The sequence below is a fragment of the Chanodichthys erythropterus genome, chromosome 15 (assembly GCF_024489055.1).
Source record: "Chanodichthys erythropterus isolate Z2021 chromosome 15, ASM2448905v1, whole genome shotgun sequence".
NCBI lineage: Eukaryota > Metazoa > Chordata > Actinopteri > Cypriniformes > Xenocyprididae > Chanodichthys > Chanodichthys erythropterus.
The window spans coordinates 12,917,074-12,940,483 of NC_090235.1; the positions used below are offsets into that span (position 1 = coordinate 12,917,074).

At 35.4% G+C, this 23,410-nt stretch overlaps 1 protein-coding gene across 1 annotated transcript; it reads right to left on the reverse strand.

The window, feature by feature from the left end:
- Positions 1 to 8,800: 8,800 nt before the first annotated feature.
- LOC137037150 (H-2 class I histocompatibility antigen, alpha chain-like) lies at positions 8,801 to 22,444 on the reverse strand. Its single transcript, XM_067410969.1, has 7 exons — positions 22,277 to 22,444; positions 19,383 to 19,452; positions 13,886 to 14,122; positions 13,536 to 13,802; positions 9,468 to 9,746; positions 9,144 to 9,260; positions 8,801 to 8,847 (listed from the first exon to the last, which is right to left on the reverse strand). The coding sequence occupies exons 1-7, from the start codon at positions 22,442 to 22,444 to the stop codon at positions 8,801 to 8,803; spliced, it is 1,185 nt and encodes a 394-aa protein (XP_067267070.1).
- Positions 22,445 to 23,410: the final 966 nt, after the last annotated feature.

The window sequence follows — 23,410 nt, forward strand, 5'->3', positions numbered from 1 at the left end:
ATACAGCAGGTACATTAGCTCATGCATGTGCTGTTGTTTTTTGTCTTTTGTAAGACATTTAAGAAAAAATTATTTTTTGTTTGAGTAGATACTTTTATTAATCGACTTTTTTGATGAGAGCAGCAGGAATGTTTTTTAAAAAAATGTATATATATATGGTTCCCTAAATGTTCTGTGAACGTCCGCCAAATAACGTTCCCCAAACTTTAAAAGAACTCCACATCATGACCGTCTCTGAACGTTCTGGGAACATTATTAGACAACGTCCTTAACACCAGTGGGGATGTTTTGAGAATGTTCTGGGAACGTAAAATGTCTAGCGGGGCAGGGTGTTGTGAACGTTCAGAAAATAACGTTTTCATAACATTTCCAAAATGATAGAATGGAATGTTCCTCTAACGTTCACATAAACCAAGAAAAAACGTTCTTAAAAACAGTTAATTTGAACGTTCCAAAAATATTACAAAATAACGTTTTTATAACATTTCCAAAATGATAGAATGGAATGTTCCTCTAACGTTCACATAAACCAAGAAAAAACATTCTTGATACATTAAAAAAACTGGACGTTTTGAACGTTTAGAAAACATTCCAAAATAACGTTTTCATAACTTAAAGAGAATGTTAACAAAACGTTCTGACAACTCCTTTTTGTTAGCTGGGAAGCAAGTTATGAGAAGGAGGAGATACATTCGTTAACCCTTAAATGCATACCTCGGGTCTTTCTCTCTTCCTCATTCATTTTTCAAAGTTAGCACATCATTCTTCTTAGTATTCCTCAATCAATTTATTATAAAGAATATAACAAGAAAAAAAATCATACAATTATAAAAGAATGCATGTTTTCCCATTCATTTTTTGTAAAAACTTGAAAAAATGGTATAGGGTAGCAGAAGTGTTTCTCTGAAGAACATACAGTATAAACACAAGCAATGACAAAATATAAAACAATTGACAAACGGTGGATAAAACTAACTTAAAATCTGAAATCAAACTCTTCTAAAGTATACTGTAAAAATGTATTTTATTTTACATTCAATTTTATATTACATTCTACATACACAGAATCAATAACATCAAGTTATAACAGTACTCAAATACTCATAACTGACATAGCTCTTCTTGTTTTCAGACAGGACTGAAGAAGATCTTCTCAAGGGCAGTTAATGACCTTAAATCATTTAAATCATCATGGTCTTCAATCATAAAACATCTTGGATTTAAATAGCATCTGCCATAGACTCAGTGTATTCAAGCTACAGAATTTATTTTTTCAACACGTTGTCCGTTGAGCATCTGTTTTCTCTCAGATCAGTCCAGTATTACCCACATCACACATTAACAGCAAGAAGAAAGAAAACTTTCCCCAAGTATTTTTTAATTTACATTTAATTTAATGTATCTTGTACCAGGGCTGGTTCTTGACCTCTAGCTATGGAAGAGTGGGTTTCTATCAGAGTATAACTGCAGCTCTACATGATGACAGGAATCATTTTATTTTCACTTTAACAGTCTTTACTTTTCCACCATCCATGCAATGACAATTCTGAAAGTAACGGCACCTTGTTATTACTGCTATAACGAGTGTGACTTTAACATGCATCTGAGACATAAACCACAAACTCTCTTATGTTAGTGTTGTTGATAAGATTGTATTGAAGCAGATACTCTGTTATACATTCAGTTTAGCAGCATAAACAACAAGTCAAACAGGACAAGCTTTCAAGTTAAAGCATGTGCATGTTAAACACGTTTTGCATAAACTAAACTGCTCAGGTAATGTCAATAATATGAGCCATTTCAGGGGCGACCAAAATTTCACTTAAAAATAAATCAGAGCAATAGAAATGCATATTCACATTTACAAGTGCATATGAAGATGTGCCTCAGATTGCTTTCATAAAATAATAATAATAAAAATAATAAAGAATATTAAGAAGTGAACAGGATTTTTCCAGTAATAAATAATATTAGAACTGCTATTAAAAACCAGAGGCTCAATGTCACATCACCAACAGAATAATTTTAGGTTGGGATTATTGTAAACACAGATATCGGATACCAGTCGTGTCTAAAGTGAATCGGATAAAAAGATTGGATCTGTGCTTTAAGATTTGCAGTGTAAACACAGGCTGACACTCCTCAGATCCCGGTCAGTAGTGTGACTCCTGTCTCATAGTTGAACAGACTGTCCGCAGCTTGTTCAGTGTCAGGATTAGGGACTGAAGTCTGTGCTTCTACAACATTACGACTTTGAACCTAGAAAAACATAAAAGATAAAGCAGAAGTTTATAAACACTTCAGTATGAGAATTCAACACGTTAATGCATTGATCTCAGAACCACATATTAAACATCAGAGTAAGCAAAGATGTTTCAAAACAAGATAATGATCATGTTGAATATTTATAACTCACCTTTTGAACTTTTAAATAAAGCCAAAACAAAAACCCTAGACCTGCGACCATTTCTTGTGGAAATCCTGCAGGAGCTGGTTGTGTTTTGTGTGAAGATCCCATTCCTTCTTGGTTTCCTTGGCATTTGGACTTTTATCAATCCACTTCATAGTGTCAGAATTAAAGGATATAAAATCCTCTCCATCAAATCCATATTCATCAAAGACAGTCAGATTCACTGTTCCATCAGGAAGTTTCTCCAGTTCACAGCCAATTATTCTCTGGAGAACATGAAGCTCTACAATCACAGAACAACATCACTGATTAGACACATACAGTAAATATAATACCTGATAAATAATGAGTAAATAATTTAACTCACCAGAACACTGTTTGTGCAGTTTGACAGAGTGTCCAGCTGATCTTTACCAGTAGTGTGGTAATTCATGTCTTTTTTATTTTTAAATAAAAGTGTTTTCTATCACATGTTGTATTTCTTACATTTTGAAACATTTGGTTTTACAAATGGAGACAATCTCAGAAGGATGAACAAATAATGTTTGTGGTCATCACATTAAAAATAACATTTGAAGTGCTGGAGAGATGTTGCGTGTGTGTGTCTAATTACAGACACCACATTTCTTATTCAAACGTTCCCATAGCGTTGTCTTTATTGCAATCAATAAAACTGGTTTATTGTCAAATTAGGCAAGTGTAATACATTAAAATATGAATTCAACATTGAAAAGTCAACCACTGATGGTTTTGTGTCAGTGTACAGTGAGTACAGAATGGCTGAATGACTTGATGACTTGATTAAAGCACTTAAACATGGAAAAAGTCAGATTTTCATAATTGGTGAATATTTGTACTCTTTGGACTCAGTCTTATAAGGCTTTTTTCTTTCATGTTTGTGATCAGATTATCTACCTTTTTAAATCATTCAGTAACTGATAGAGCGAGTTTCAGTTGCAAAGAGCTGCTCGTAAAGTTTAGACAAGAATAGAGTAAAAAAGTATTAAAATAAAAATATTTTGACATAATTACGGAGGAACTGAAGACATTATTCTGTTGACAGTTCTAGATTTGTTTCTCATCAGGTTTTTAAGGGCTTACAGCTCTGAAAATGTAAGTTCAAAATAAATATGAAAAACATTTTATTTGGCATTATGAGATCTGAAAACATCTTTTTAAGCAGTTATCATTTTCTGCATAAAAATCCTCTAAATTACAGAATTTTCTAGAATTTGGGAGAAATGTCAGTATTTACGGAATAAAACCAATTTAATTTTACTCAAACATGTACCTATAGACAGTAAAGCCAGAGAAACTGATCATTTTGAGGTGGTCTCATAATTTCTTTTTTTTATTCAAAGAACAAAAATATCACAAATCACTCTGTTACCAGCTGCTTTATGTTTGATGTATTTTAAAAAAAAAAACATTAAAATACCATATATACAGACATTTTATACATACACATAAAAAAACATTATACAAATGCCCCCCCCCCACCCCCATCAATATGCAGAAAACTGTGTAGCCATTTGTGCTACAAACCAGCAACACAAATCTTAAAGGGGTCATTAACTGCATTGTTTTATTGTTTTATAATGTCTCCTGGGGTGCACTTATAATATTAGTACGATTTTTACATAAAAAAACATAATTTAGAAATAAAAGGCATTTTTCCTACTCTGATTAGCCCTCTGATCTGAACGCTCTTAGTTAAGGGGCGTGTCTGCTGCGAGACTTAAGTGTAAACGCCCACTGCTGTGATTGGCTAACATCTTTGCATATTAAATAGTATAGTGTAATAGTATTACTCTCTCAAAAACTTTAAACATTTTACTATTACAGCTCTTAAGGTTAACTAATCATGAAAAGTGTTGCATTACATTTAGGCATTACATTTATATACCGAATACAAATATAAATAAAGTTTAACTGAGACATTCACATTATTGAAAATAAATAACCATATTCTTTGAAAGATAATGTTATTATAGTGCTGTATCGCTCTTCTCTCCTCCTCATCTCACTAAAACACAATTGGACGGGGCTAACTTTGCAATGATGAAGTAGGCGTTAATTTCTTCTGTGGAGGCGGAGTTTCATCAATCTATAGACACATTCCGGGACGAGTCGTTCACTGGTCCTGGTGTCAATAAAAGCTTGTATTGGAAGATTTCAGTTCTGAAACTTACAGTATATTCTTAGGTATGATGACCTCATATATCAAAAGCTCAAGCAAAAGTTGATTTCTCAATTCATAACCCCTTTAAGACAATACATTAAAATACTAGATGGTAATATCAAGCAGCATAACAAGCTGTTTTGTACAGCTAAAAAATAACTATAAGTTATTAATGAGTAATCCATAAGTTATTAAAAAAATTAAAATGAGGACGATATTCAGAGTCATTCCGTGTCAACTAAAAAAGAGGTCCCCGGCTCAAATGTTTGATCTTTTTAATATTTTTTCTGTAGAAAGACAAACATAAATACTGATAAAATCCAAAATATTAAATGTCACAGATGTATATTTACTGAGTAATCCACTGTTTTGTAGAGCGGGATCAAAATGATTATTTTCACCTGAGATTTGGAGCCAAATTAGAGGGGTTTCAAAATGACTTAGGAAAGATGGCAGCATCATTATTTTATTTTCACACAGAGATTGGTAGATCCGTTTCTACAGTAAAATCTGTTGACTTTAAATCTTTTCATTATATGCCAAAAGTGACCGTTCAAAAATGGCAAAAAACACTTCTTATGTTTTTTACCTCAAGCTGTCATGCCTGTAACTCAAGAAGTATTAAGGATATCCTAATATCCTTCTAGATTCTCATTCTTAATGAATTTCTCATGGAATCTTCATTTTTAATGCCCTATATAATTCAGTCCCATAGATATTGGGACCCCAGTGTGACTCCATGTCCAAATTATTGAATTTTACTAATATTTAATGGTCAAGAATGAAATGTTGGTAACTATTTAAACAGCTGATAGTTATTGTGTTTAAAGAGGAATGTCTGAAGAACAAACAATACTGAAACTAGAAATGTATCAAAACAATCGAACACAATACACCTCTCTGAGAGCCAAAAACAAACATATTTCTGAAGTTTACATGTCTTTAATTCAAGAAGTGTTAAAGATATTAATGTCATTTTAGATTCTTGTTCTTGTTAAACTTTTCTTTTGGAATCTTTATTTTTTAAGGCCCTATATGGTTCAATCTCATAGATACAGGGATGTCAAAGGGGTGACGTGTAGTTACGATACTGTGTATCTGAACTCTCTTGGTGGCTTCAAAAGCTGTTAAAATGAACAAAATAATTTCTTTCAAATATCCCTTAAACTGATTCAAATAGAGATTCTTATAAATACATTTTTAAGAGCAAGTTAATGTGCCTCAACCATTTTCAGTGGATTTTTGGTACTCAGAGAGTTATGTTTTATGCAATTATTTTGATTGAGGGAAACGAGATAAATTTCTTGTTTAAACATCATTTATTCTCCAGACATTCCCCTTTAAATGCAATAAGTATCAGCACCACATTTTGCACCACATTTGGTTTTTGATGACTGAAAATGGGTAAAATTCAACAATTTGAACAAAGAGCAGCAGAGATCCCCATATCTATGGTTTTGAACTATATAGGGCCTTGAAAATGAAGATACCAAAAGGAGAGTTTGTTAAGAACCAGAATCTAAAGGAATAGTAAGATATCTTTAATACTTCTTGAAATACAGGCATGCAAACTTGAGGCAAAAAACACAAAAAGTGCTTTTTCCCATTTTTGAACTCTCACTGTTGACATATAATGAAACAAAGATTGCTAAAGTCAACAGAATTTACTAAAAGACCTACCAATCTCTGTGTAAAAATAAAATAATGATGCTGCCATCTTTCTAAAATTATTTGTACACCCTTCTAATTTGAAAATTGTCATTTTGACCCCACTCTAGAAAATAGTGGATTATCTGACATACATCTGTGACATTTAGTATTTTGGCTTTCATCACTATTTATGTTGGTCTTTCTACAGAAAAAATATCAACAAAATCAAAAGTTTGAGTGAGGAAGTTTGCGAAATTTGGTTGATTTGACACGGAATGACACTGTTTATCTTTTTTGTTAAAAGCTTGAATTCAGGAGTTCATCTAGAACACCCCAAGATATTTATTTCTTATTAAAGGGTTAGTTCACCCAAAAATGAAAATAATGTCATTAATAACTCACCCTCATGTCGTTCCACACCCTTAAGACCTTCATTAATCTTCAGAACACAAATTAAGATATTGTTGATAAAATCTGATGGCTCCGTCAGGCCTCTATTGAGAGCAAAGCCATTAACTCAAGATCCATTAATGTACTAAAAACATATTTAAATCAGTTCATGCGAGTACAGTGGTTCAATATTAATATTATAAAGCGACGAGAATATTTTTGTGTGCCAAAAATAAAACAAAATAACGACTTTTCAAATATCTATGGCCGAATTCAAAACACTGCTTTGGAGCTTTACGAATCTTTTGTTACGATTTAGTGATTCGGATCGCAAATGAAACTGCTACACTGATGAAATCACTTTGGTACTCTGAACCACTGATTCGATTCATAAAGCTCAGTTTTGAAGCCCAAAATAAGTGCATCCATCCATCATAAAAGTAATCTATACGGCTCCAGGGGGTTAATAAAGGCCGTCTGAAGCGAAGTGATGGGTTTTTGTAAGAAAAATATCCTTATTTAAAACTTTATAATGTAAAATAACTGGCAGACGGTCGTACGCAACGATTTGCGCCAGAAGAGTGACCTCTGACCCGACACATGACACAATGATGAACGCGGAAGCGCAGAGAAGAGAGCAAAACAAAACACCGGTCACAAATTAGAACTCTAAAATGAGAATTTTTAAAGAGAAATGTTGGAGGATTTCAATAAAAAGGAGCTTGAGTTTAAGCTTACGATACTCGTACATCCTGCGTCGTACATCGCTTCACGAGTTACGCGTACGGTCATCTGCTGGAAGCTAGTTTAGATTGTATTTTTAGATATATTATTAGATTTTCTAACAAAAATGCATCGCTTCGCTTCAGAAGGCCTTTATTAACCCCCTGGAGCCGTATGGATTACTATTATGATGGATGGATGCATTTATTTTGGGCTTCAAAATCTCACCCCTCCATTCACTCCCATTATAAATCTTTGGAGAGCCAGGATATTTTTAAATATATCTCCAATTGTGTTCATCTGAAAGAAGAGTCATATACGCCTAGGATGACTTGAGGGTGAGTAAATCATGGGATAATTTTCATTTTGGGGTGAACTATCCCTTTTAATAGAGGTCATACAGTTGGAAACATAATACAGTATAATACAAAACATGATGTAACTGTTGTCATCAACCGTCATTACCTTCTTTTCACAGACTGTGATGACATACATTTTTACAGTTACGAATACTGCATATAAACTTCTATAATTATCAAGTATATTTTCATTTCTAAGAAGTCTAATTAAATTACATTAAATACTTTATTTATTGAATTATTTTAGAGCTTTGATGTTGTCTCATTTGTCTCACCATTTCCATTTGCCTGAAAAAAACAAAACAAAGAATAATATTGTTACACACATAACAAATATGAAGTGTTCTTGATCCTATAAATGTTTCAATAAATTGTCAAATGTGAAGTTTGTAGCATCATATTTCAATTGATCATAAAGAAACATAATAAACAGAGACTAGCATGATTAATTATTGTTATTAAATTAAAAGTGACCCATAAACAGACATTAGAAACAGCTGAAGGCAAAAAAAAAAGTAAACTGAATATTTATACAGTCATAATAATCCTAGGACTGTTTCTCCTCAGATTTAAAGAAAATGAAAAACATTTCATTTCTAATCAGAGCCCATAAACCATGCAGCGTTTATCAAAAGCGTTTACACTTATCAAAAACATTATTTGAAGAACTTTATTATTGACAGAAACTAAGAGTGGCAATATATGAAAATAAAATCATTATTAAAATAAAATCATTCCATGATTAATCCAGGTTCAATAACTGAATGTTCAAGGTTTACAATTTTTATGACTTTTCCAGTCATTTGTGATTATCGGGATATTTTTCTAATTAAATTAAATTAAATTAAATTAATCAAATTAAATTTTTCATTTAGATTCATTAATTTAACAAATTCCAAGACTTTAATTAAGATTTTAATTTCCAAGATTTTTCCAGGTCTAGAAAGCACACTTTTCAATTGTCCTGATTTATTTATTCAGCTATCGACTGCAGGTTCACTGTTTGAAGCTTTGGACTGGATTATGATTCTCTGCACAAAGATAGACATTAAATGTGATGTAGATACCTGTGTGTGGAGATGATGATTATTCAGTTTTCATCATAATATTATCCTCCACTGTTTCCTTCTGACCTAGAAAAGATAAAGCAAATTATATAAAAACTTGAGCTTGAGTACAGCTAATTTGTTTTTTGTTTTTTTTGTAAATACAGAATACAATGCATGTTCATACAATAATGTTCTTTCATATTTAGCTGCAGAGTAAAATTAATCAAAAATCATCAAAATCTCTACTCGTTCACATATTTCTACTGTTGGTATTATAGACAAAATTGTTCATCCCTTGTTCATACATTTTCAAATGTCTTTAAAACAAGGATATTTACAACAACAAGACACTTAAAGCAACAGTGTTGAATATTGATCACCATTTGACCGTCTGCTTTTGTAGATGAAGTAACCAATCACAGCGAGAACTAGAACAGCAGCTGCTCCTGCAATGACAATCCATGTATAATCCATTTCACAGGCAATAGATGTTCCATCTGCATAATGAAGAAAAAAATATAAACAAAACCATTTTCAATATTTTTTAAAGAATGTTTTTTTTTTTTTAAATCAATATTATGAACTTTTGAACTGAATCGAGGCACTTTAAATGTAATTGTTTGTGGTAAGAAACATTAATGTATCTCAGCATCTTGTTCTTCTGTTACAAATATGTGAGCAACTGAATTTATCATGATATTTACCCCATTCTACTGTAACTGGTTCAGTCAGACTGCTGTGAATGAGCAGACAATCATAAGATCCTTTGTGATTACAGTCGATCTTCACACTGATTCTCATCTGAAAGGTTTCATCATCATTTGGTCTGATTCCTGAAGATGTTTGATGATTAAGATTAATTCTGTACAATCTAATGTTCATCTGAATATCTCTGGGGTAGAAACCAGTGGCCAGACACGTCAGAACCAGATTACTCTCATCATCAGGAGCTTTCCTTGCAGAGACATGGACATCTGGAGAACCTGGAGAAGATAATAACTGTTTTTATTACGTAGTCACTATTGATTTGTCTGTTATAACAGATCGCTTGATATGAACTAAATATTTATGCGTTACTAAATTGTGATTAAATTATATACAGAAGCGATCAAAGAACATTCTCCTTATAATGGCTGAAGCTGTTAATCACACAGTGATTTATCTGGACTCTCACCAAAACTCCCGTTATAATCAGTGACTGCACAATGAACCACTTGCTTTATTTACATCATGTTTGCATAGCTAGTTCAATCTCTAACTGCCTGGCAGCACCAGTTCCACATGTAAGACTTATTTCATGTGCAAACATGTCAGCCAATCACAATCACAATTACACTGAAGTCTCACAGCAGACACGCCCCTTAAAACTGAGCGAGGGCTAAAATCAGGGTAGAAAAATAGCCTTTTATTTCTAAATTATGACTTTTTTTATATAAAAATCATACTAACATTATATGTTTACCTCAGGAAACACTATGAAATTATAATAAAAAATCCAGTTCTTAACCCCTTTAAAGGGTTAGTTCCCCCAAAAATGAAAATTCTGTCATTAATTACTCACCCTCATGTCGTTCCACACCCGTAAGACTTTCGTTCATCTTCAGAACACAAATTAAGATATTTTTAATGAAATCTGAGAGATTTCTGTCCCTCCATCCATAGATAGTCTATGAAACTACCACTTTCAAGGTCCAGAAAGGTAGTAAAGACATCATTAAAGCAATCCATGTGACTGTGTGGTTTAACCTCAGTTTTATGAAGTGACACAAGTGCTTTGTTTGCGAAAAAAAAAACTAAAAAAAAAAAAAAACGATTTACCACTTTATTTACAAAATGTGTCTTACGGGTTTGGAATGTCATGAGGGTAAGAAATGAATAGGGGTGTAACAATACACAAAACTGACGGTTCGGTTTGTACCTCGGTTTTGAAGTCACGGTTTGGTTTGGTTCAATTAGGTACAGCAGGGGGAGAAAACTGCTTTTACAAACAGTTTTGCTCTTATTTTATTCAACAGTATTTTACTGAACAAATTGTGTCTCTGTCTTTAAATGAAGACAGAGACACAATTTGTTCAGTAAAATACTGTTCTTAAGGATAAAAAACACCAGGGGGCCCTTACTTGCACATTACTATAATAATAAAGGTCCAGAGCCCAAACTATTAGCCTAAATTCAGTTGCTATTTATTTTTTGATATAATAATCAACACTCAAATAACAAATCATATGTAAACATGTAAACTGCACATAAGGTAGTTTTTGCATTAACTTCTAAATCTAATTATAAAATTATGTTTTTACTCCAATTCGTTGTTGAAATATAATCATTTACACCGTGGCTGTCATTTTCATGATAGAATTATTTGAACAAACAGTGTTTACAAGCTGTTTTAATGACGTCTTTCTGCCATTGAAACACTGACTGAGCGATTACATGAGATATTATATGTTTCTGTAAGTTGTACTATACAGGTGCTGGTCATATAATTAGAATATCATGAAAAAGTTCATTTTTTTATTGTAAATTATTTTTAAAAATGAAACTTTCATATATTCTAGATTCCCTACATGTAAAGCAAAACATTTAAAAAGTTTTTTTTTTTCTTTTTAATTTGTTGATTAGAGCGTACAGCTCATGAAAGTCCAAAATCCAGTATCTCAAAATATTAGAATATTTACATTTGCGTTTCATTAAATGACCATCCCTACAGTATAAATTCTGGGTATCTCTTGTTCTTTGAAACCACACTAATGGGGAAGACTGCTGACTTGGCAATGGTCCAGGAAACAATCATTGACACCCTCCACAAAGAGAGTAAGTCACAGATGGTCATTACTGAATGTGGTGGCTGTTTACAGAGTGATGTATCAAAGCATATTAAATGCAAAGTTGACTAGAAGGAAGAAATTGGGTAGGCAAAGGTGCACAAGCAACAGGGATGACCACAAGCTTGAGAATACTGTCAAGTAAAGCCGATTCAGACACTTGGGAGAGCTTCACAATGAGTAGAATGAAGCCGGAGTCAGCGCATCAAGAGCCACCACACTCAGACATCTTCAGGAAAAGGACTACCAAGCCACTTCTGAAACAGAAACAACATCAGAAGCATCTTACCTGGGCTAAGGAGAAAAAGAACTGGACAGTGAACAGTGGTCGAAAGTCCTCTTTTCAGATAAAAGTAAATTTTGCATTTCATGTTGAAATCATGGTCCCAGAGTCTGAAGGAAGACTGGAGAGGCACAGAATCCAAGCTGCTTGAAGTCTGGTGTAAAGTTTTTGAAGTCAGCAATGATTTGGGGGGGCCGTGACGTCTGCTAGTGTTGGTCCATTGTGTTTTATCAAGTGCAAAGTCAATGCAGCCATCTTCCAGGAGATTTTGGAGCAATTTATGCTTCCATCTGCTGACAAGCTTTATGGAGATGCTGATTTCCTTTTCCAGCAGGACTTTAGCACCTGCCCACAGTGCAAAAACCACTTCCAAGTGGTTTGCTGACCATGATATTACTGTGCTTTATTGGCCAGCCAACATGCCCCTGAATCTATGAGATATTTTCAAGAGAAAGATGAGAAACAGTTGATCCAACAATATACAGATGATCTGAAGGCTCAATAGTGCCTCAGCAGTGCCACAGGCTGATCACTTCCATGCCACACTTCACTGATGCTGTAATTTGTGCTAGGAGCAAGTCATTTGCTGTAATATGTGCTGCCGACCAAGTATTGAGTGTACAAATGAACATACTTTAAAGAACTTGAACTTTTCTGTTTTGAAAATCCATTTTTTGATTGATCTTAGGAAATATTCTAATATTTTGAGATACTGGATTTTGGACTTTCATGAGCTGTACGCTCTAATCATCAAAATTTAAAAAAAAAAACTTTTGAAATGTTTTACTTTACATGTAGGGAATCTAGAATATATGAAAGTTTCATTTTTAAAAATAATTTACAATAAAAAATGAACTTTTTCATGATATTCTAATTATATGACCAGCACCTGTATCTTCGATTGTACTAGATGTTCATTCATGTTTATTCTGTAAGTAGCATTAAAGAGGAAGAAATGATTGCGTTCACTTGTGCTCCCGCTTGAAATGTGGCGCCTGCATAGTAATCTGTCACGCCACATTAAAGAGTGCCAAAACAGCATTTTTATGTTTGAATGTCATGATAAATAGACAGATTTTTAAAGATGACACTTTGTTTCTTATTGGAAGTAAAAAAACGTGGAGTTTATTGCGATTAATGGTGGTTAGGCTACTGTATTCGTCATTTAGGATCAATAGGCCGGGGCAGAAGGGGGTGGGGCGCGTTCGGTACACCATGAGAGTATCGTGGTTTACCCAAGAGCAGTCATGGTACAGCTTATTACTGAAAAATAAAGAGTAAAACAAGCACAGGTCACCAGCTGGCAGGGCAGAGTCCAAATTGGCAGAGCGGTGGTGAAGAGAAACAGGCAACCAGCAGCCAGACAGAAAGGATCTGAACCAGGAGATCCATCTGAAAGAAGCAACAATAAACAAGAGAGCTAGAAGAGAGCAGATCCATACACCAGGCAGAAAGATCAAACCAGACTGAGCCAGAGAGCAGAATCCAACCCAGACAGAAAGACTGGACTGAGCAGAGCACTGAAGCCAAACAGGATTAGACTAAACCCTGACACTCAAAAGAACATTTTCAGCTGTCTCAGTTGGTATTTATTTGTTATTGAATGATATATAAATAATATAAATAAATAAATTTAATAATTAAATGATGTAATTAGAACTTACTCTTTTTTGTGTTGTTAAACGTTGACATCCAGTTCATGCAGTTCTTGTGGAAATCCTGCAGGAGCTGGTTGTGTTTTGTGTGAAGATCCCATTCCTTCTTGGTTTCCTTGGCATTTGGACTTTTATCAATCCACTTCATAGTGTCAGAATTAAAGGATATAAAATCCTCTCCATCAAATCCATATTCATCAAAGACAGTCAGATTCACTGTTCCATCAGGAAGTTTCTCCAGTTCACAGCCAATTATTCTCTGGAGAACATGAAGATCTACAATCACAGAACAACACTCATGACAAACTTACAGTGAATATAATGTCTGATAATGAATGAGAGTAAATCATGAATCTCACCAGAACACTGTGAGTTTGTGCAGTTTGTCAGAGTCCTGATCTGATGAATGAACCAGTCTCTAGAATCAGGAGGATCTTTAGGAGCTTTAGTTTGATCATCTTCAGTCAGAATCCAGACTCTTTCTTCATCACTGAAGTGTTTGATCTGTCTGTCATCACACACACCCACAGCACTGAACTCTGGGAATGTGTCTGCTTTAGTCAGGACTGTAAACTTGTAGTGGAGAAAGTGTTTCACTGAGGAACATATGAAACACATAACAATGAAAACACAAACACAATAGAAGTGTGCAACTCTTTTTATTAGGACAAAAAGTCTTGTCATGTATAGTGACCATGCATGTCCTCTTTTATTGACCTTAAAAATGCAAGACAGGGATTTCTTAATTGCCTAAAATGTCCAAGACGTGATTTTGTTTTCTCACATTGTGAGACATCAGTTGAGAAAATGTCAGTCTATGCATTAGTCCAGCATTTGAGTTGCTTGTTTCTGCAGATGCACATTCTCGAACAACACAATCAATTAAATACAGTGCAGGTGTGATATTGGTCAAAATGCTTCGTTGTAATATGTATATATTACATATTATTTGTAATATCCCCTTCAAGTGGAGTTGGAAACACTGAAATCTTGTTATGTGATAAATCAATAAAGTAATTTCTGCCTTCAACTGCACCTGGAAAACTCGTACCTCCAGGCCAGGGGTTTGTTACAACATGTCACGCATTCCTGTCAGAACATAACACTGAATAAATAAGTGGCCGCATTTCTGCACAATATAATTCTTTTGTTTTGTTTAGACTACTTCTATCTTATGTTTCTGTCTTGTATATATGGCATGTCGCACAAAAACCTAACAGGATTTTTCCGTTGGCTTTCAGTTTATTACACATTTTGTTCATCATGACTGAAGGAGCCATATGTATCTTATTTAATTTGAATACATTTGTTCATTTAAAAATCTTTTGGTCTTGCATAGAACAATGATAAATCTGAGGTATTTGATCAAATTTGGGAACAAATTTTAGAACATCTTAAGGTAATTGATGTAGTGCACTCATAGCCAGTGGCCCCTATTAATGCCAAAGTTATTAGTAATGGAGTGTAATCTCTCTGTATTCATTGATAATGTATTTAATGTTGTGCCTAAAGTTTTATTAGACAGCTGACAATAGTCAGGATCATGCACTTTATCTCTCTTTCTGTATTGTACACAATCATTGTTACCAATGTCATTCGAGTCATAAAGGTAGTAGATTTTATTTTAATAATACACTGCCCTCCAAAAGTTTGGAAACACCCTAGAATAGTGGGGTTTTGGACAATATTGGCATGAATCCTTTTTAATTTGTGATAATTTTGCACTGATAAGGGACAACACAAACTATGAAAACATATTTTATTACATAAACAGTTTATACATAGAAAAAACTTAAAAGTTTTGATTCCTTAAAATATCCACCATTAGCAGCTATCTGACCTAAACTGGGTTCTGATTGGTTCATTGTATTCTAAACTTAATTGGCAATCAATTGTTGAAGCTATTAAGGTGTGCTGACCCAAAAATCTTTTACAAACCTGGGCCAAGTTTAAACCAGTAACCAGGCATCACAGCTGGCAAAGGGGCATGTCTGACTTTGACATGTATATATTGTCATTATTATGGAATCAAAATGAAAATTATTATTGCTGGTCTTCAATGATAATGTCAAGTTACTGTAAAGTATTTGCACCAAAAAAAAAAAGAAAAGATAAGGATTTATGCTTGATATCGTCCAAAACCACACTTTGCCAGGGGTGTTTCCAAACCTTTGGAGGGCAGTGTATACATATATATATTTTCATAGGATTAAGAGACTCCTCTACAACATTTGAAATTTGTATCCAGCTTAAGCATTACCTGTCCAGTCAAAGGATAATTTGTCTTTGCATGCATTTGTCCCTCAAATGTTCTGTTGTTTTGTCATTTTTTATTATTATAATTATCTATTTTTTTCTTTTCTCCCTCATTGTTGTCTTTGTTCTGTTTGATCCGTTTGTTCTGTTCTGTCACTAAAATAAATGTGTATAAAATGTTTGTGTCCTCTGTAGCTGTGAAGGGGAAAAGAACATTTAAAGGATGCCACCCCCAGACAGGAGGGAGGGGCTGGTGCAACAGTCTACTACATTTTAACCATTCAAGTTAACATTATAAATTAACATTAATATAGAACAACTTATTATGAACAATTAACCCTTCCACAATATGGTTGCTGAAACTATTTTAAATATGCACCGTCAGAAAAAAAGGTAAGCTACACTGCTGTCACTGGGGCAGTACCCTAAGGCACAAAAGCGAAAAGGCACTAATATGTAGCTTTAAGGTACTAATATGTATTATTTAGGGGTAAGTAAGGTACAAAGATGTACCTTTTGAATTTTGTACCTGCCCCAGTGACAGCCCCGTACTTTTTTTTTCTGAGAGTGTAGCCTAACCTGAAAGCAAACGCAACATGTTTATACATTAGTAGATACGCCTCAGCAGTAAACAAAGGAACTCTGTTCTTACCTTGATGCGCATCACTTAGACAAGAATGACAAATAAGCCAGACTATTACTGCGAATGTAAAGGAAATGTTTTCAAACGAGAGCGTGTAAAGCATCTCGCCCATCTCGCCATTTGATTGTGGCACAGCCATAGACTCACTGTAGGGCACAGCTAAGCACAGCTGACGCATTTGCTGCCCCTCACTGGCTGCTTGCTGAAATCACACTTTCACTTTCAAAGAGCTGCTCATAAAGTTTAGACAAGAATAGTGTAAATGTAATAAAATAAAAAGTAACTTTATAAAAAAATTTTCAAAAATAAATTCTATACATAAATTTAGAGATCATTACTGTTTTATTCTGCTTTGTAATGACTTAACTTTATTGCATTTGGGAGAAATATTGTCAGTAGAGTGGTTTACAGAATAAAACAACTCAAACTTATACCTATAAACAATAAAGCCAGAGAAACCGATCATCATGAGGTGGTCTCAGTCTTTTCTGGTGATTTCAGCATGTACTTATACAACTTTTGATTTTAATAATGTATTTGTAAACTAACATGAACAAACAATGAACTGTTGTATTTTTTTAACTAATGTTCGCAAATATGAATAAATACTGTAACAATATTGCTCACTGTTAGTTAATATATTAATGTGAACAAATGCGATCTTATTGTAAAGTGTTACCATTTTCCTTATGGTCTCAAAGAACAAACTCTCTTACCAGATGTTTTGTGTATTATGTATTCTATTTTTAAAAATGTAACATACCATAGACACAATCAGAACATTTCGTTTTCGAAACATTTACATTTATTTAGCAGAGTCTTATCTGAAGTGACTTAAACATGAGAAATACAAGTGATTCATCTTAAGGAGACAATAAATTGGAGATGTGCAATTTTTTTTAAACAGTGTCTAGGACAAAAGGTGATGTAAAGGATTAGTCCACTGTCAAATAAAAATGTCCTGATAATTTACTCACCCCCCCATGTCCAGGGGTGCCGTTAGGGGGTGGTGCAGAGTATGCCGGGTATATGGGCCCAGGACGCTAGGGGGCCCCAAATCACAACTTTGGATTTTTTTTGTGTGTGTGTGTGTGTGTGTATGATTTTTTTTTTTTTCCTTCTTACACGAAAACATTAACTAATAATATTGTAGTAAAATACAATTTAAATCTGTGAATTATAGAAAGTAAGAAGTGAATGTGAGCACGCTCTCTCGTCACTTTAAAATACAGTGCATGACGTGTTAACCGCATTAAAAATAAGAACAGGATAGATGGAAAGAAGTGCCTGTCAGGAACACAAAAGTAAAAATGTAAAAAAAAGTCAGGATGAAGATGTTAAAAGGAAGTTTCCCTTACAAAATTGGCCCTTATAAATAAGAATAAACAAAATATTGGAGATTATTGTTGGTCATGGATGTGTGTTGAAAGACCTAATCTTCTGTTTGGGTACAAAACCGCAATTGAAAAACGTAATTTTATTCTTCAGAGAAACCTTGATGGTCCCCATCATCTTTGGGGCTGAATGTCCATTTTTTTTTCCAAAAACAAGCTGAAATGTGGACTCATTTCCACTGTGTTTTGAACTATCTGAGATTAGCTCGGGCCCAGAGAACTCAGTGCCATCTCTGCATTGAACAGATGTACAGCCTTCTCCTAGTGTAACAAAGTATTCTTCTTCGTCTTGCATCGTATCCTACACTACCTGCCGTGACACCATGACAGTTAACTTGCAAAAAAGGTTGCCTATATTCGGCTATTTCCTGGCTAAATGTTCCACTTGAATGTTACTAACTAAACACGTCGACTTGATAGTAGAGTAGTCAACTCATCAACTCACCTTGTCCTTAACTGCCCATCAAAATAATTTTAGCCTCTTTTCTTGAAAAAAAAAAAAAGCTATAACATGTATATTTTATGCATTCATTTATTACAGTGCACTATGAAAACAGATGTACAAAAAGGCACATTCATGCATTTATCAGACACTTTCATCCAAAGAGACTTACAGAGTATTCAAGCTAAAATAGCAATTTTTTCAACACATGTTGTCCTGTGAGCTTCTGTTTTCTCTCAATATCACACCTTAACAGCAAGAAGAAAGAAATCTTTTCCCAAGTATTTTTTAATTTACCTTTCATTTAATGTATCTTGTACCAGGGCTGGATCTTGACATCTGTGGGCTGGCAGATATCCTGATTATGACACAATAATAGGAAGATATTTTATTTTCACTTTAAATAAAACAACCATTTGTACTTTTCCACTTTTCCATTCTGAAAGTAACGGCACCTTGTTATTACTGCTATAACGAGTGTGACTTTAACATGCATCTGAGACATAAACCACAAACTCTCTTATGTTAGTGTTGTTGATAAGATTGTATTGAAGCAGATACTCTGTTATACATTCAGTTTAGCAGCATAAACAACAAGTCAAACAGGACAAGCTTTCAAGTTAAAGCATGTGCATTTTAAACATGTTTTTTCTCTGTCCATGCAATACATGCGTGTTCTTGCACAAGTTTTCTATCTTGCATAAACTAAACTGCTCAGGTAATGTCAATAATATGAGCCGGTTCAAAATTTCACTTAAAAATAAATCAGAGCAATAGAAATGCATATTCACATTTACAAGTGCATATGAAGATGTGCCTCAGATTGCATTCATAAAATAATAATAATAAAAATAATAAAGAATATTAAGAAGTGAACAGGATTTTTCCAGTAATAAATAATATTAGAACTGCTATTAAAAACCAGAGGCTCAATGTCACATCACCAACAGAATAATTTTAGGTTGGGATTATTGTAAACACAGATATCGGATACCAGTCGTGTCTAAAGTGAATCAGATAAAAAGATTGGATCTGTGCTTTAAGATTTGCAGTGTAAACACAGGCTGACACTCCTCAGATCCCGGTCAGTAGTGTGACTCCTGTCTCATAGTTGAACAGACTGTCCGCAGCTTGTTCAGTGTCAGGATTAGGGACTGAAGTCTGTGCTTCTACAACATTACGACTTTGAACCTAGAAAAACATAAAAGATAAAGCAGAAGTTTATAAACACTTCAGTATGAGAATTCAACACGTTAATGCATTGATCTCAGAACCACATATTAAACATCAGAGTAAGCAAAGATGTTTCAAAACAAGATAATGATCATGTTGAATATTTATAACTCACCTTTTGAACTTTTAAACAAAGCCAAAAGAAAAACCCTAGACCTGCGACCACAGCTGCTGCTCCTGCTATAAAAAGCCACTGAGATTCTGTTTCACTGTCAAAATCTGCAGAATGAAGAAAAAAACAAACATTATAAATGCATTTAACCTGTTGAAGTGAATTGAGGCACTTTACTGTAATTGTTTGTGGCAAGCAATATTAATAGCATTGGCTTGCATTAAGTTTCATATCATATTTTATACATGCAGAAGGAGTGTTGCTGTATAAAGGTCATTCTGCACATATTCACTGAAAAAATGACTTTACCCCATTTTACTGAAGCTGGTTCAGTCAGACTGCTGTGAATGAGCAGACAATAAATAAAATAATGACTTATTTAGTGATGGCCGATTTCAAGAAAGCATTGGAGTGTTATGAATCAGCGTATCGAATCATGATTCGGAACACGTGTCAAACCGACAAACTGCTGAAATCACGTGACTTTGGCGCTCCGAACTGCTGATTCGACACACTGATTCATTCATGATCCGATTCTTCCTGTTTTGAAATCGGCCATCACTATATAAGTCTTTTTTTTTTTTTTTTTGGCGTACAAAAAATATTCTCATCGCTTTATAATATTAATATTGAACCACTGTACTCACATGAACTGATTTAAATATGTTTTTAGTACATTGATGGATCTTGAGAGAGGAAATGTAATTGCTTCCTATGAAGGCCTCACGGAGCCATCGGATTTCAGCTAAAATATCTTAATTTGTGTTCAGAAGATGAATGGAGGTCTTACGGGTGTGGAACGACGTGAGGGTGAGTAATTAATGACAGAATTTTCATTTTTGGGTGAACTAACCCTTTAAATAGAAATCTTTTGTAACATTAATAATATCATATTTGATCAATTTAATGCATCCTTGCTGAATTAAGTATTAATTTTACTCTTTTTTTTAATATACCACAAATGTTTGAATGGTATCATGGTTGCCACAGAAATCTAAAGCAGCACAACTATTTTCAACATTGATAATCATAAATGTTTCTTGAGCAGCAGATCAGCATATTAGAATGATTTCTGAAGGATCATGTGACACTGAAGACTGGAGTAATGATGCTGAAAATTCAGCTTTGATCACAGTAATAAATTGTTTTACTATATTCACATAGAAAACAGCTATTTTAAATTGCTATAATATTTTACAAAGTTTTTACTGTATTTTTGATCAAATAAATGCAGCCTTGGTGAGCAGAAAAGATTTCATTCTAAAACATTACACAAATCACTTCAGCAATGATGCTGGCCTGTGGTCAACAGCATTTGAGCAAAATGCAAACAGGCTCTATAAATAGGCTATTGACTTTTTCACCTCTCCTGGAATCTCCGGGACTCGCCCGGATCTGAGAGAACGGAAGGGAAGATTTGTTCGCATCAGATCTCGAGTGGTCAGTTAAGACGCACTGCGGTTACCTGGTACTTGCGTTTCAGATGAAATGCGTCTCCTGAGTCATGTGACCACTAGCGTTCTGATGCTCGTCAGATTCCCTCTTATTTTGTGAAACTCATAGCCTACACATCACTTTCAGCTCACAAATACTATTGAATGAACGAGTCCGTGTTGTTACGCGACTTACGCGAATAATAATATAATATAAAACTCAAAAGGTTTTGTTTATTGCTATATTTGTTAATAAACTGCGTGGTTTCTCTGCTGATCAGAAGTAAAATGTGCTTACCTTTGTGCTCAGCTTGATGAGCATCTCTTAGAGGAGTTTGAAAAATAAGCCAAACTATAAAGAAAATATGTTTAGACGTGTGAACCATTATACTATTTTAGACTCTCTTCCTATTAAAGATGAAAGCGTCTCTATGGTGCCGACTGTGCCACCTGACAAGCTTAAAAAAACACTTTCATTTTTGTTATCAGCTTGCAGTTTGCCAGCTCCTCTGCCAACACATACTGCAGTGAAAAGAGTGTCACAGTATCATCATGTGTCGAAGCACAAAATACAACGCTTATCACAGCTTCTTTGATGATCATAGTTATTTTCCGTTATTAAATGTAGGCTACGTTAGATTTTTAGTTTTTTTGTAAATTAGATATTTAAAAAACTTTTTTTTTTTTAAATTATCATGTTACACCATGTCCTGGACACCAAAACACACTCACAATCAAGACAGTTATTGCTTTTATTGCACATTGAACAACATGTTGTCCAAAAAGGCACAATCATGCATTTGACACTTTTATTAGAGAGACTTCAAGCTGTACATTTGATCAATACATGTTTCTCATTGCCAACACTGATCACGATTAGATTAACTACTGGTGCACTAGGGACACACAAGTGTCAACGCATTATTACGGATTAAAAAATACAATCAATAGGCCTATTGTAACGAAGCTGGGATCCAAGTGCAAAGCTTTTATTAAAGGTGAGCGTGGTCGTACAGGCAGGGTCAGACAGGAGCAAACAGGAACAGGCGGTAGATCAGGACAGGCAGATATCACTCACAGGTCGGTATACAAAGCACAGGTCAGGGGGAGGCAGCAGAGGATTCTAAACAGGTAACAGGCAGGAACGGTAACAGACAGGCAGACAGGATACAAACGCTCAAAATTGCAACCGTGGTAAACAAGACCCCCTTCCGGAAGGCGCGTCCTCGCGACGTACATGGCACAGATAGGGAGGGGGGGTGGGTGCATTGGAGACGCAGACGGGAACGGGGTCTCCAATGCAGATCCAGGAACTCAGGCAGCCACGGTTGGTCAGGTGCCACGGGCAGCCATGGCGGGTCAAGAGTGTCTGGAAGCCACGGCGGGTCAGGTGGCTCACGGCCATAGTGGGTTATAGTCCATGGGCGGCCATAACAGTTCAGAGGCCGTTGATGGCAGTGGCCGGGCAGGGTCTCCACCCACAAGCTCCCCACCCTCAGGTGTATGCCCCCCCCCAAAAAAAGTTCTTGGGGAATTCAACGGAGACCGTGGCGGGTTCGTGGGCAAGCCGCTTGAGTGACGCCGACAGGGCAAGACGCTTGGGCTCTGGAGCGGACTCAACGGCTGGAACGACCCCAATGTTTACAGACACCGAAGGGGCGGCCATCTTGCCCGTGGGCACTGGCGAAGCGGCCATCTTGTCCATCGCATCCAGAGAGTCTGAGTGCGTTACAACCGACGAACTTGAGTGCGCTGCAACCGGCGAGCTTGAGTGCGCTGCAACCGGCGAGCTTGAGTGCGCTGCAACCGGCGAGCTTGCGTACGAAGTGGCCGGCTGGCTTGTGTGCGAAGCGGCCGGCGGGCTTGAGTACGAGGAGGCAGGCGGAGGCTTAGGAATGCCAGCCGCTCGTGCTGAAATTAGCATTGGATCAGCCACACTGGAACGCAACCCTCTTCGCTTTCGGACAGATCCAGAGACATGACGTGATTCTAGAAGATCAGCGGCGACTTGACTGGGCTCTGGAAGATCAGCGGAGATGTGACGTGACTCTGGGCGATCAAGGGAGACTTGACTTGGCTCATGAAGATCAACTGGAACATAGACTGGGGTTGTTGTGATGGTAGCCTTTGGTGTGGAGGCCATTACATGATTCAGCGAGGTGTCATTTCTCCGCAACACCCACAGTAAACGGTGAGCCAGCAGACAACAACGCATAATCCAGAAAGCAAGTAAGTGATGAACGCGGTCCCTCTTATCTAAGTTTCTGAAGGGGGTTGATTAACACCATCACAGAAAAAGTCTATCAGTGCACAGTCAGGCCAGTCTGCATAATAGACAATACCCAGAAACTTCTGAATGTGGTCCTCCAGG

Excerpts from the sequence above, each read along its gene's own strand:
- LOC137037150 (XM_067410969.1), bottom strand. The coding sequence starts at position 22,444 with ATGGCCGTGAGCCACCTGACCCGCCGTGGCTTCCAGACACTCTTGACC. Across the intron at positions 19,453-22,276 it reads CCCCTCCCTATCTGTGCCAT|GTTCAAAGTCGTAATGTTGT; the intron begins GTACGTCGCGAG and ends ATGTTTTTCTAG. Across the intron at positions 9,261-9,467 it reads ACCAGTTACAGTAGAATGGG|ATGGAACATCTATTGCCTGT; the intron begins GTAAATATCATG and ends TTCATTATGCAG.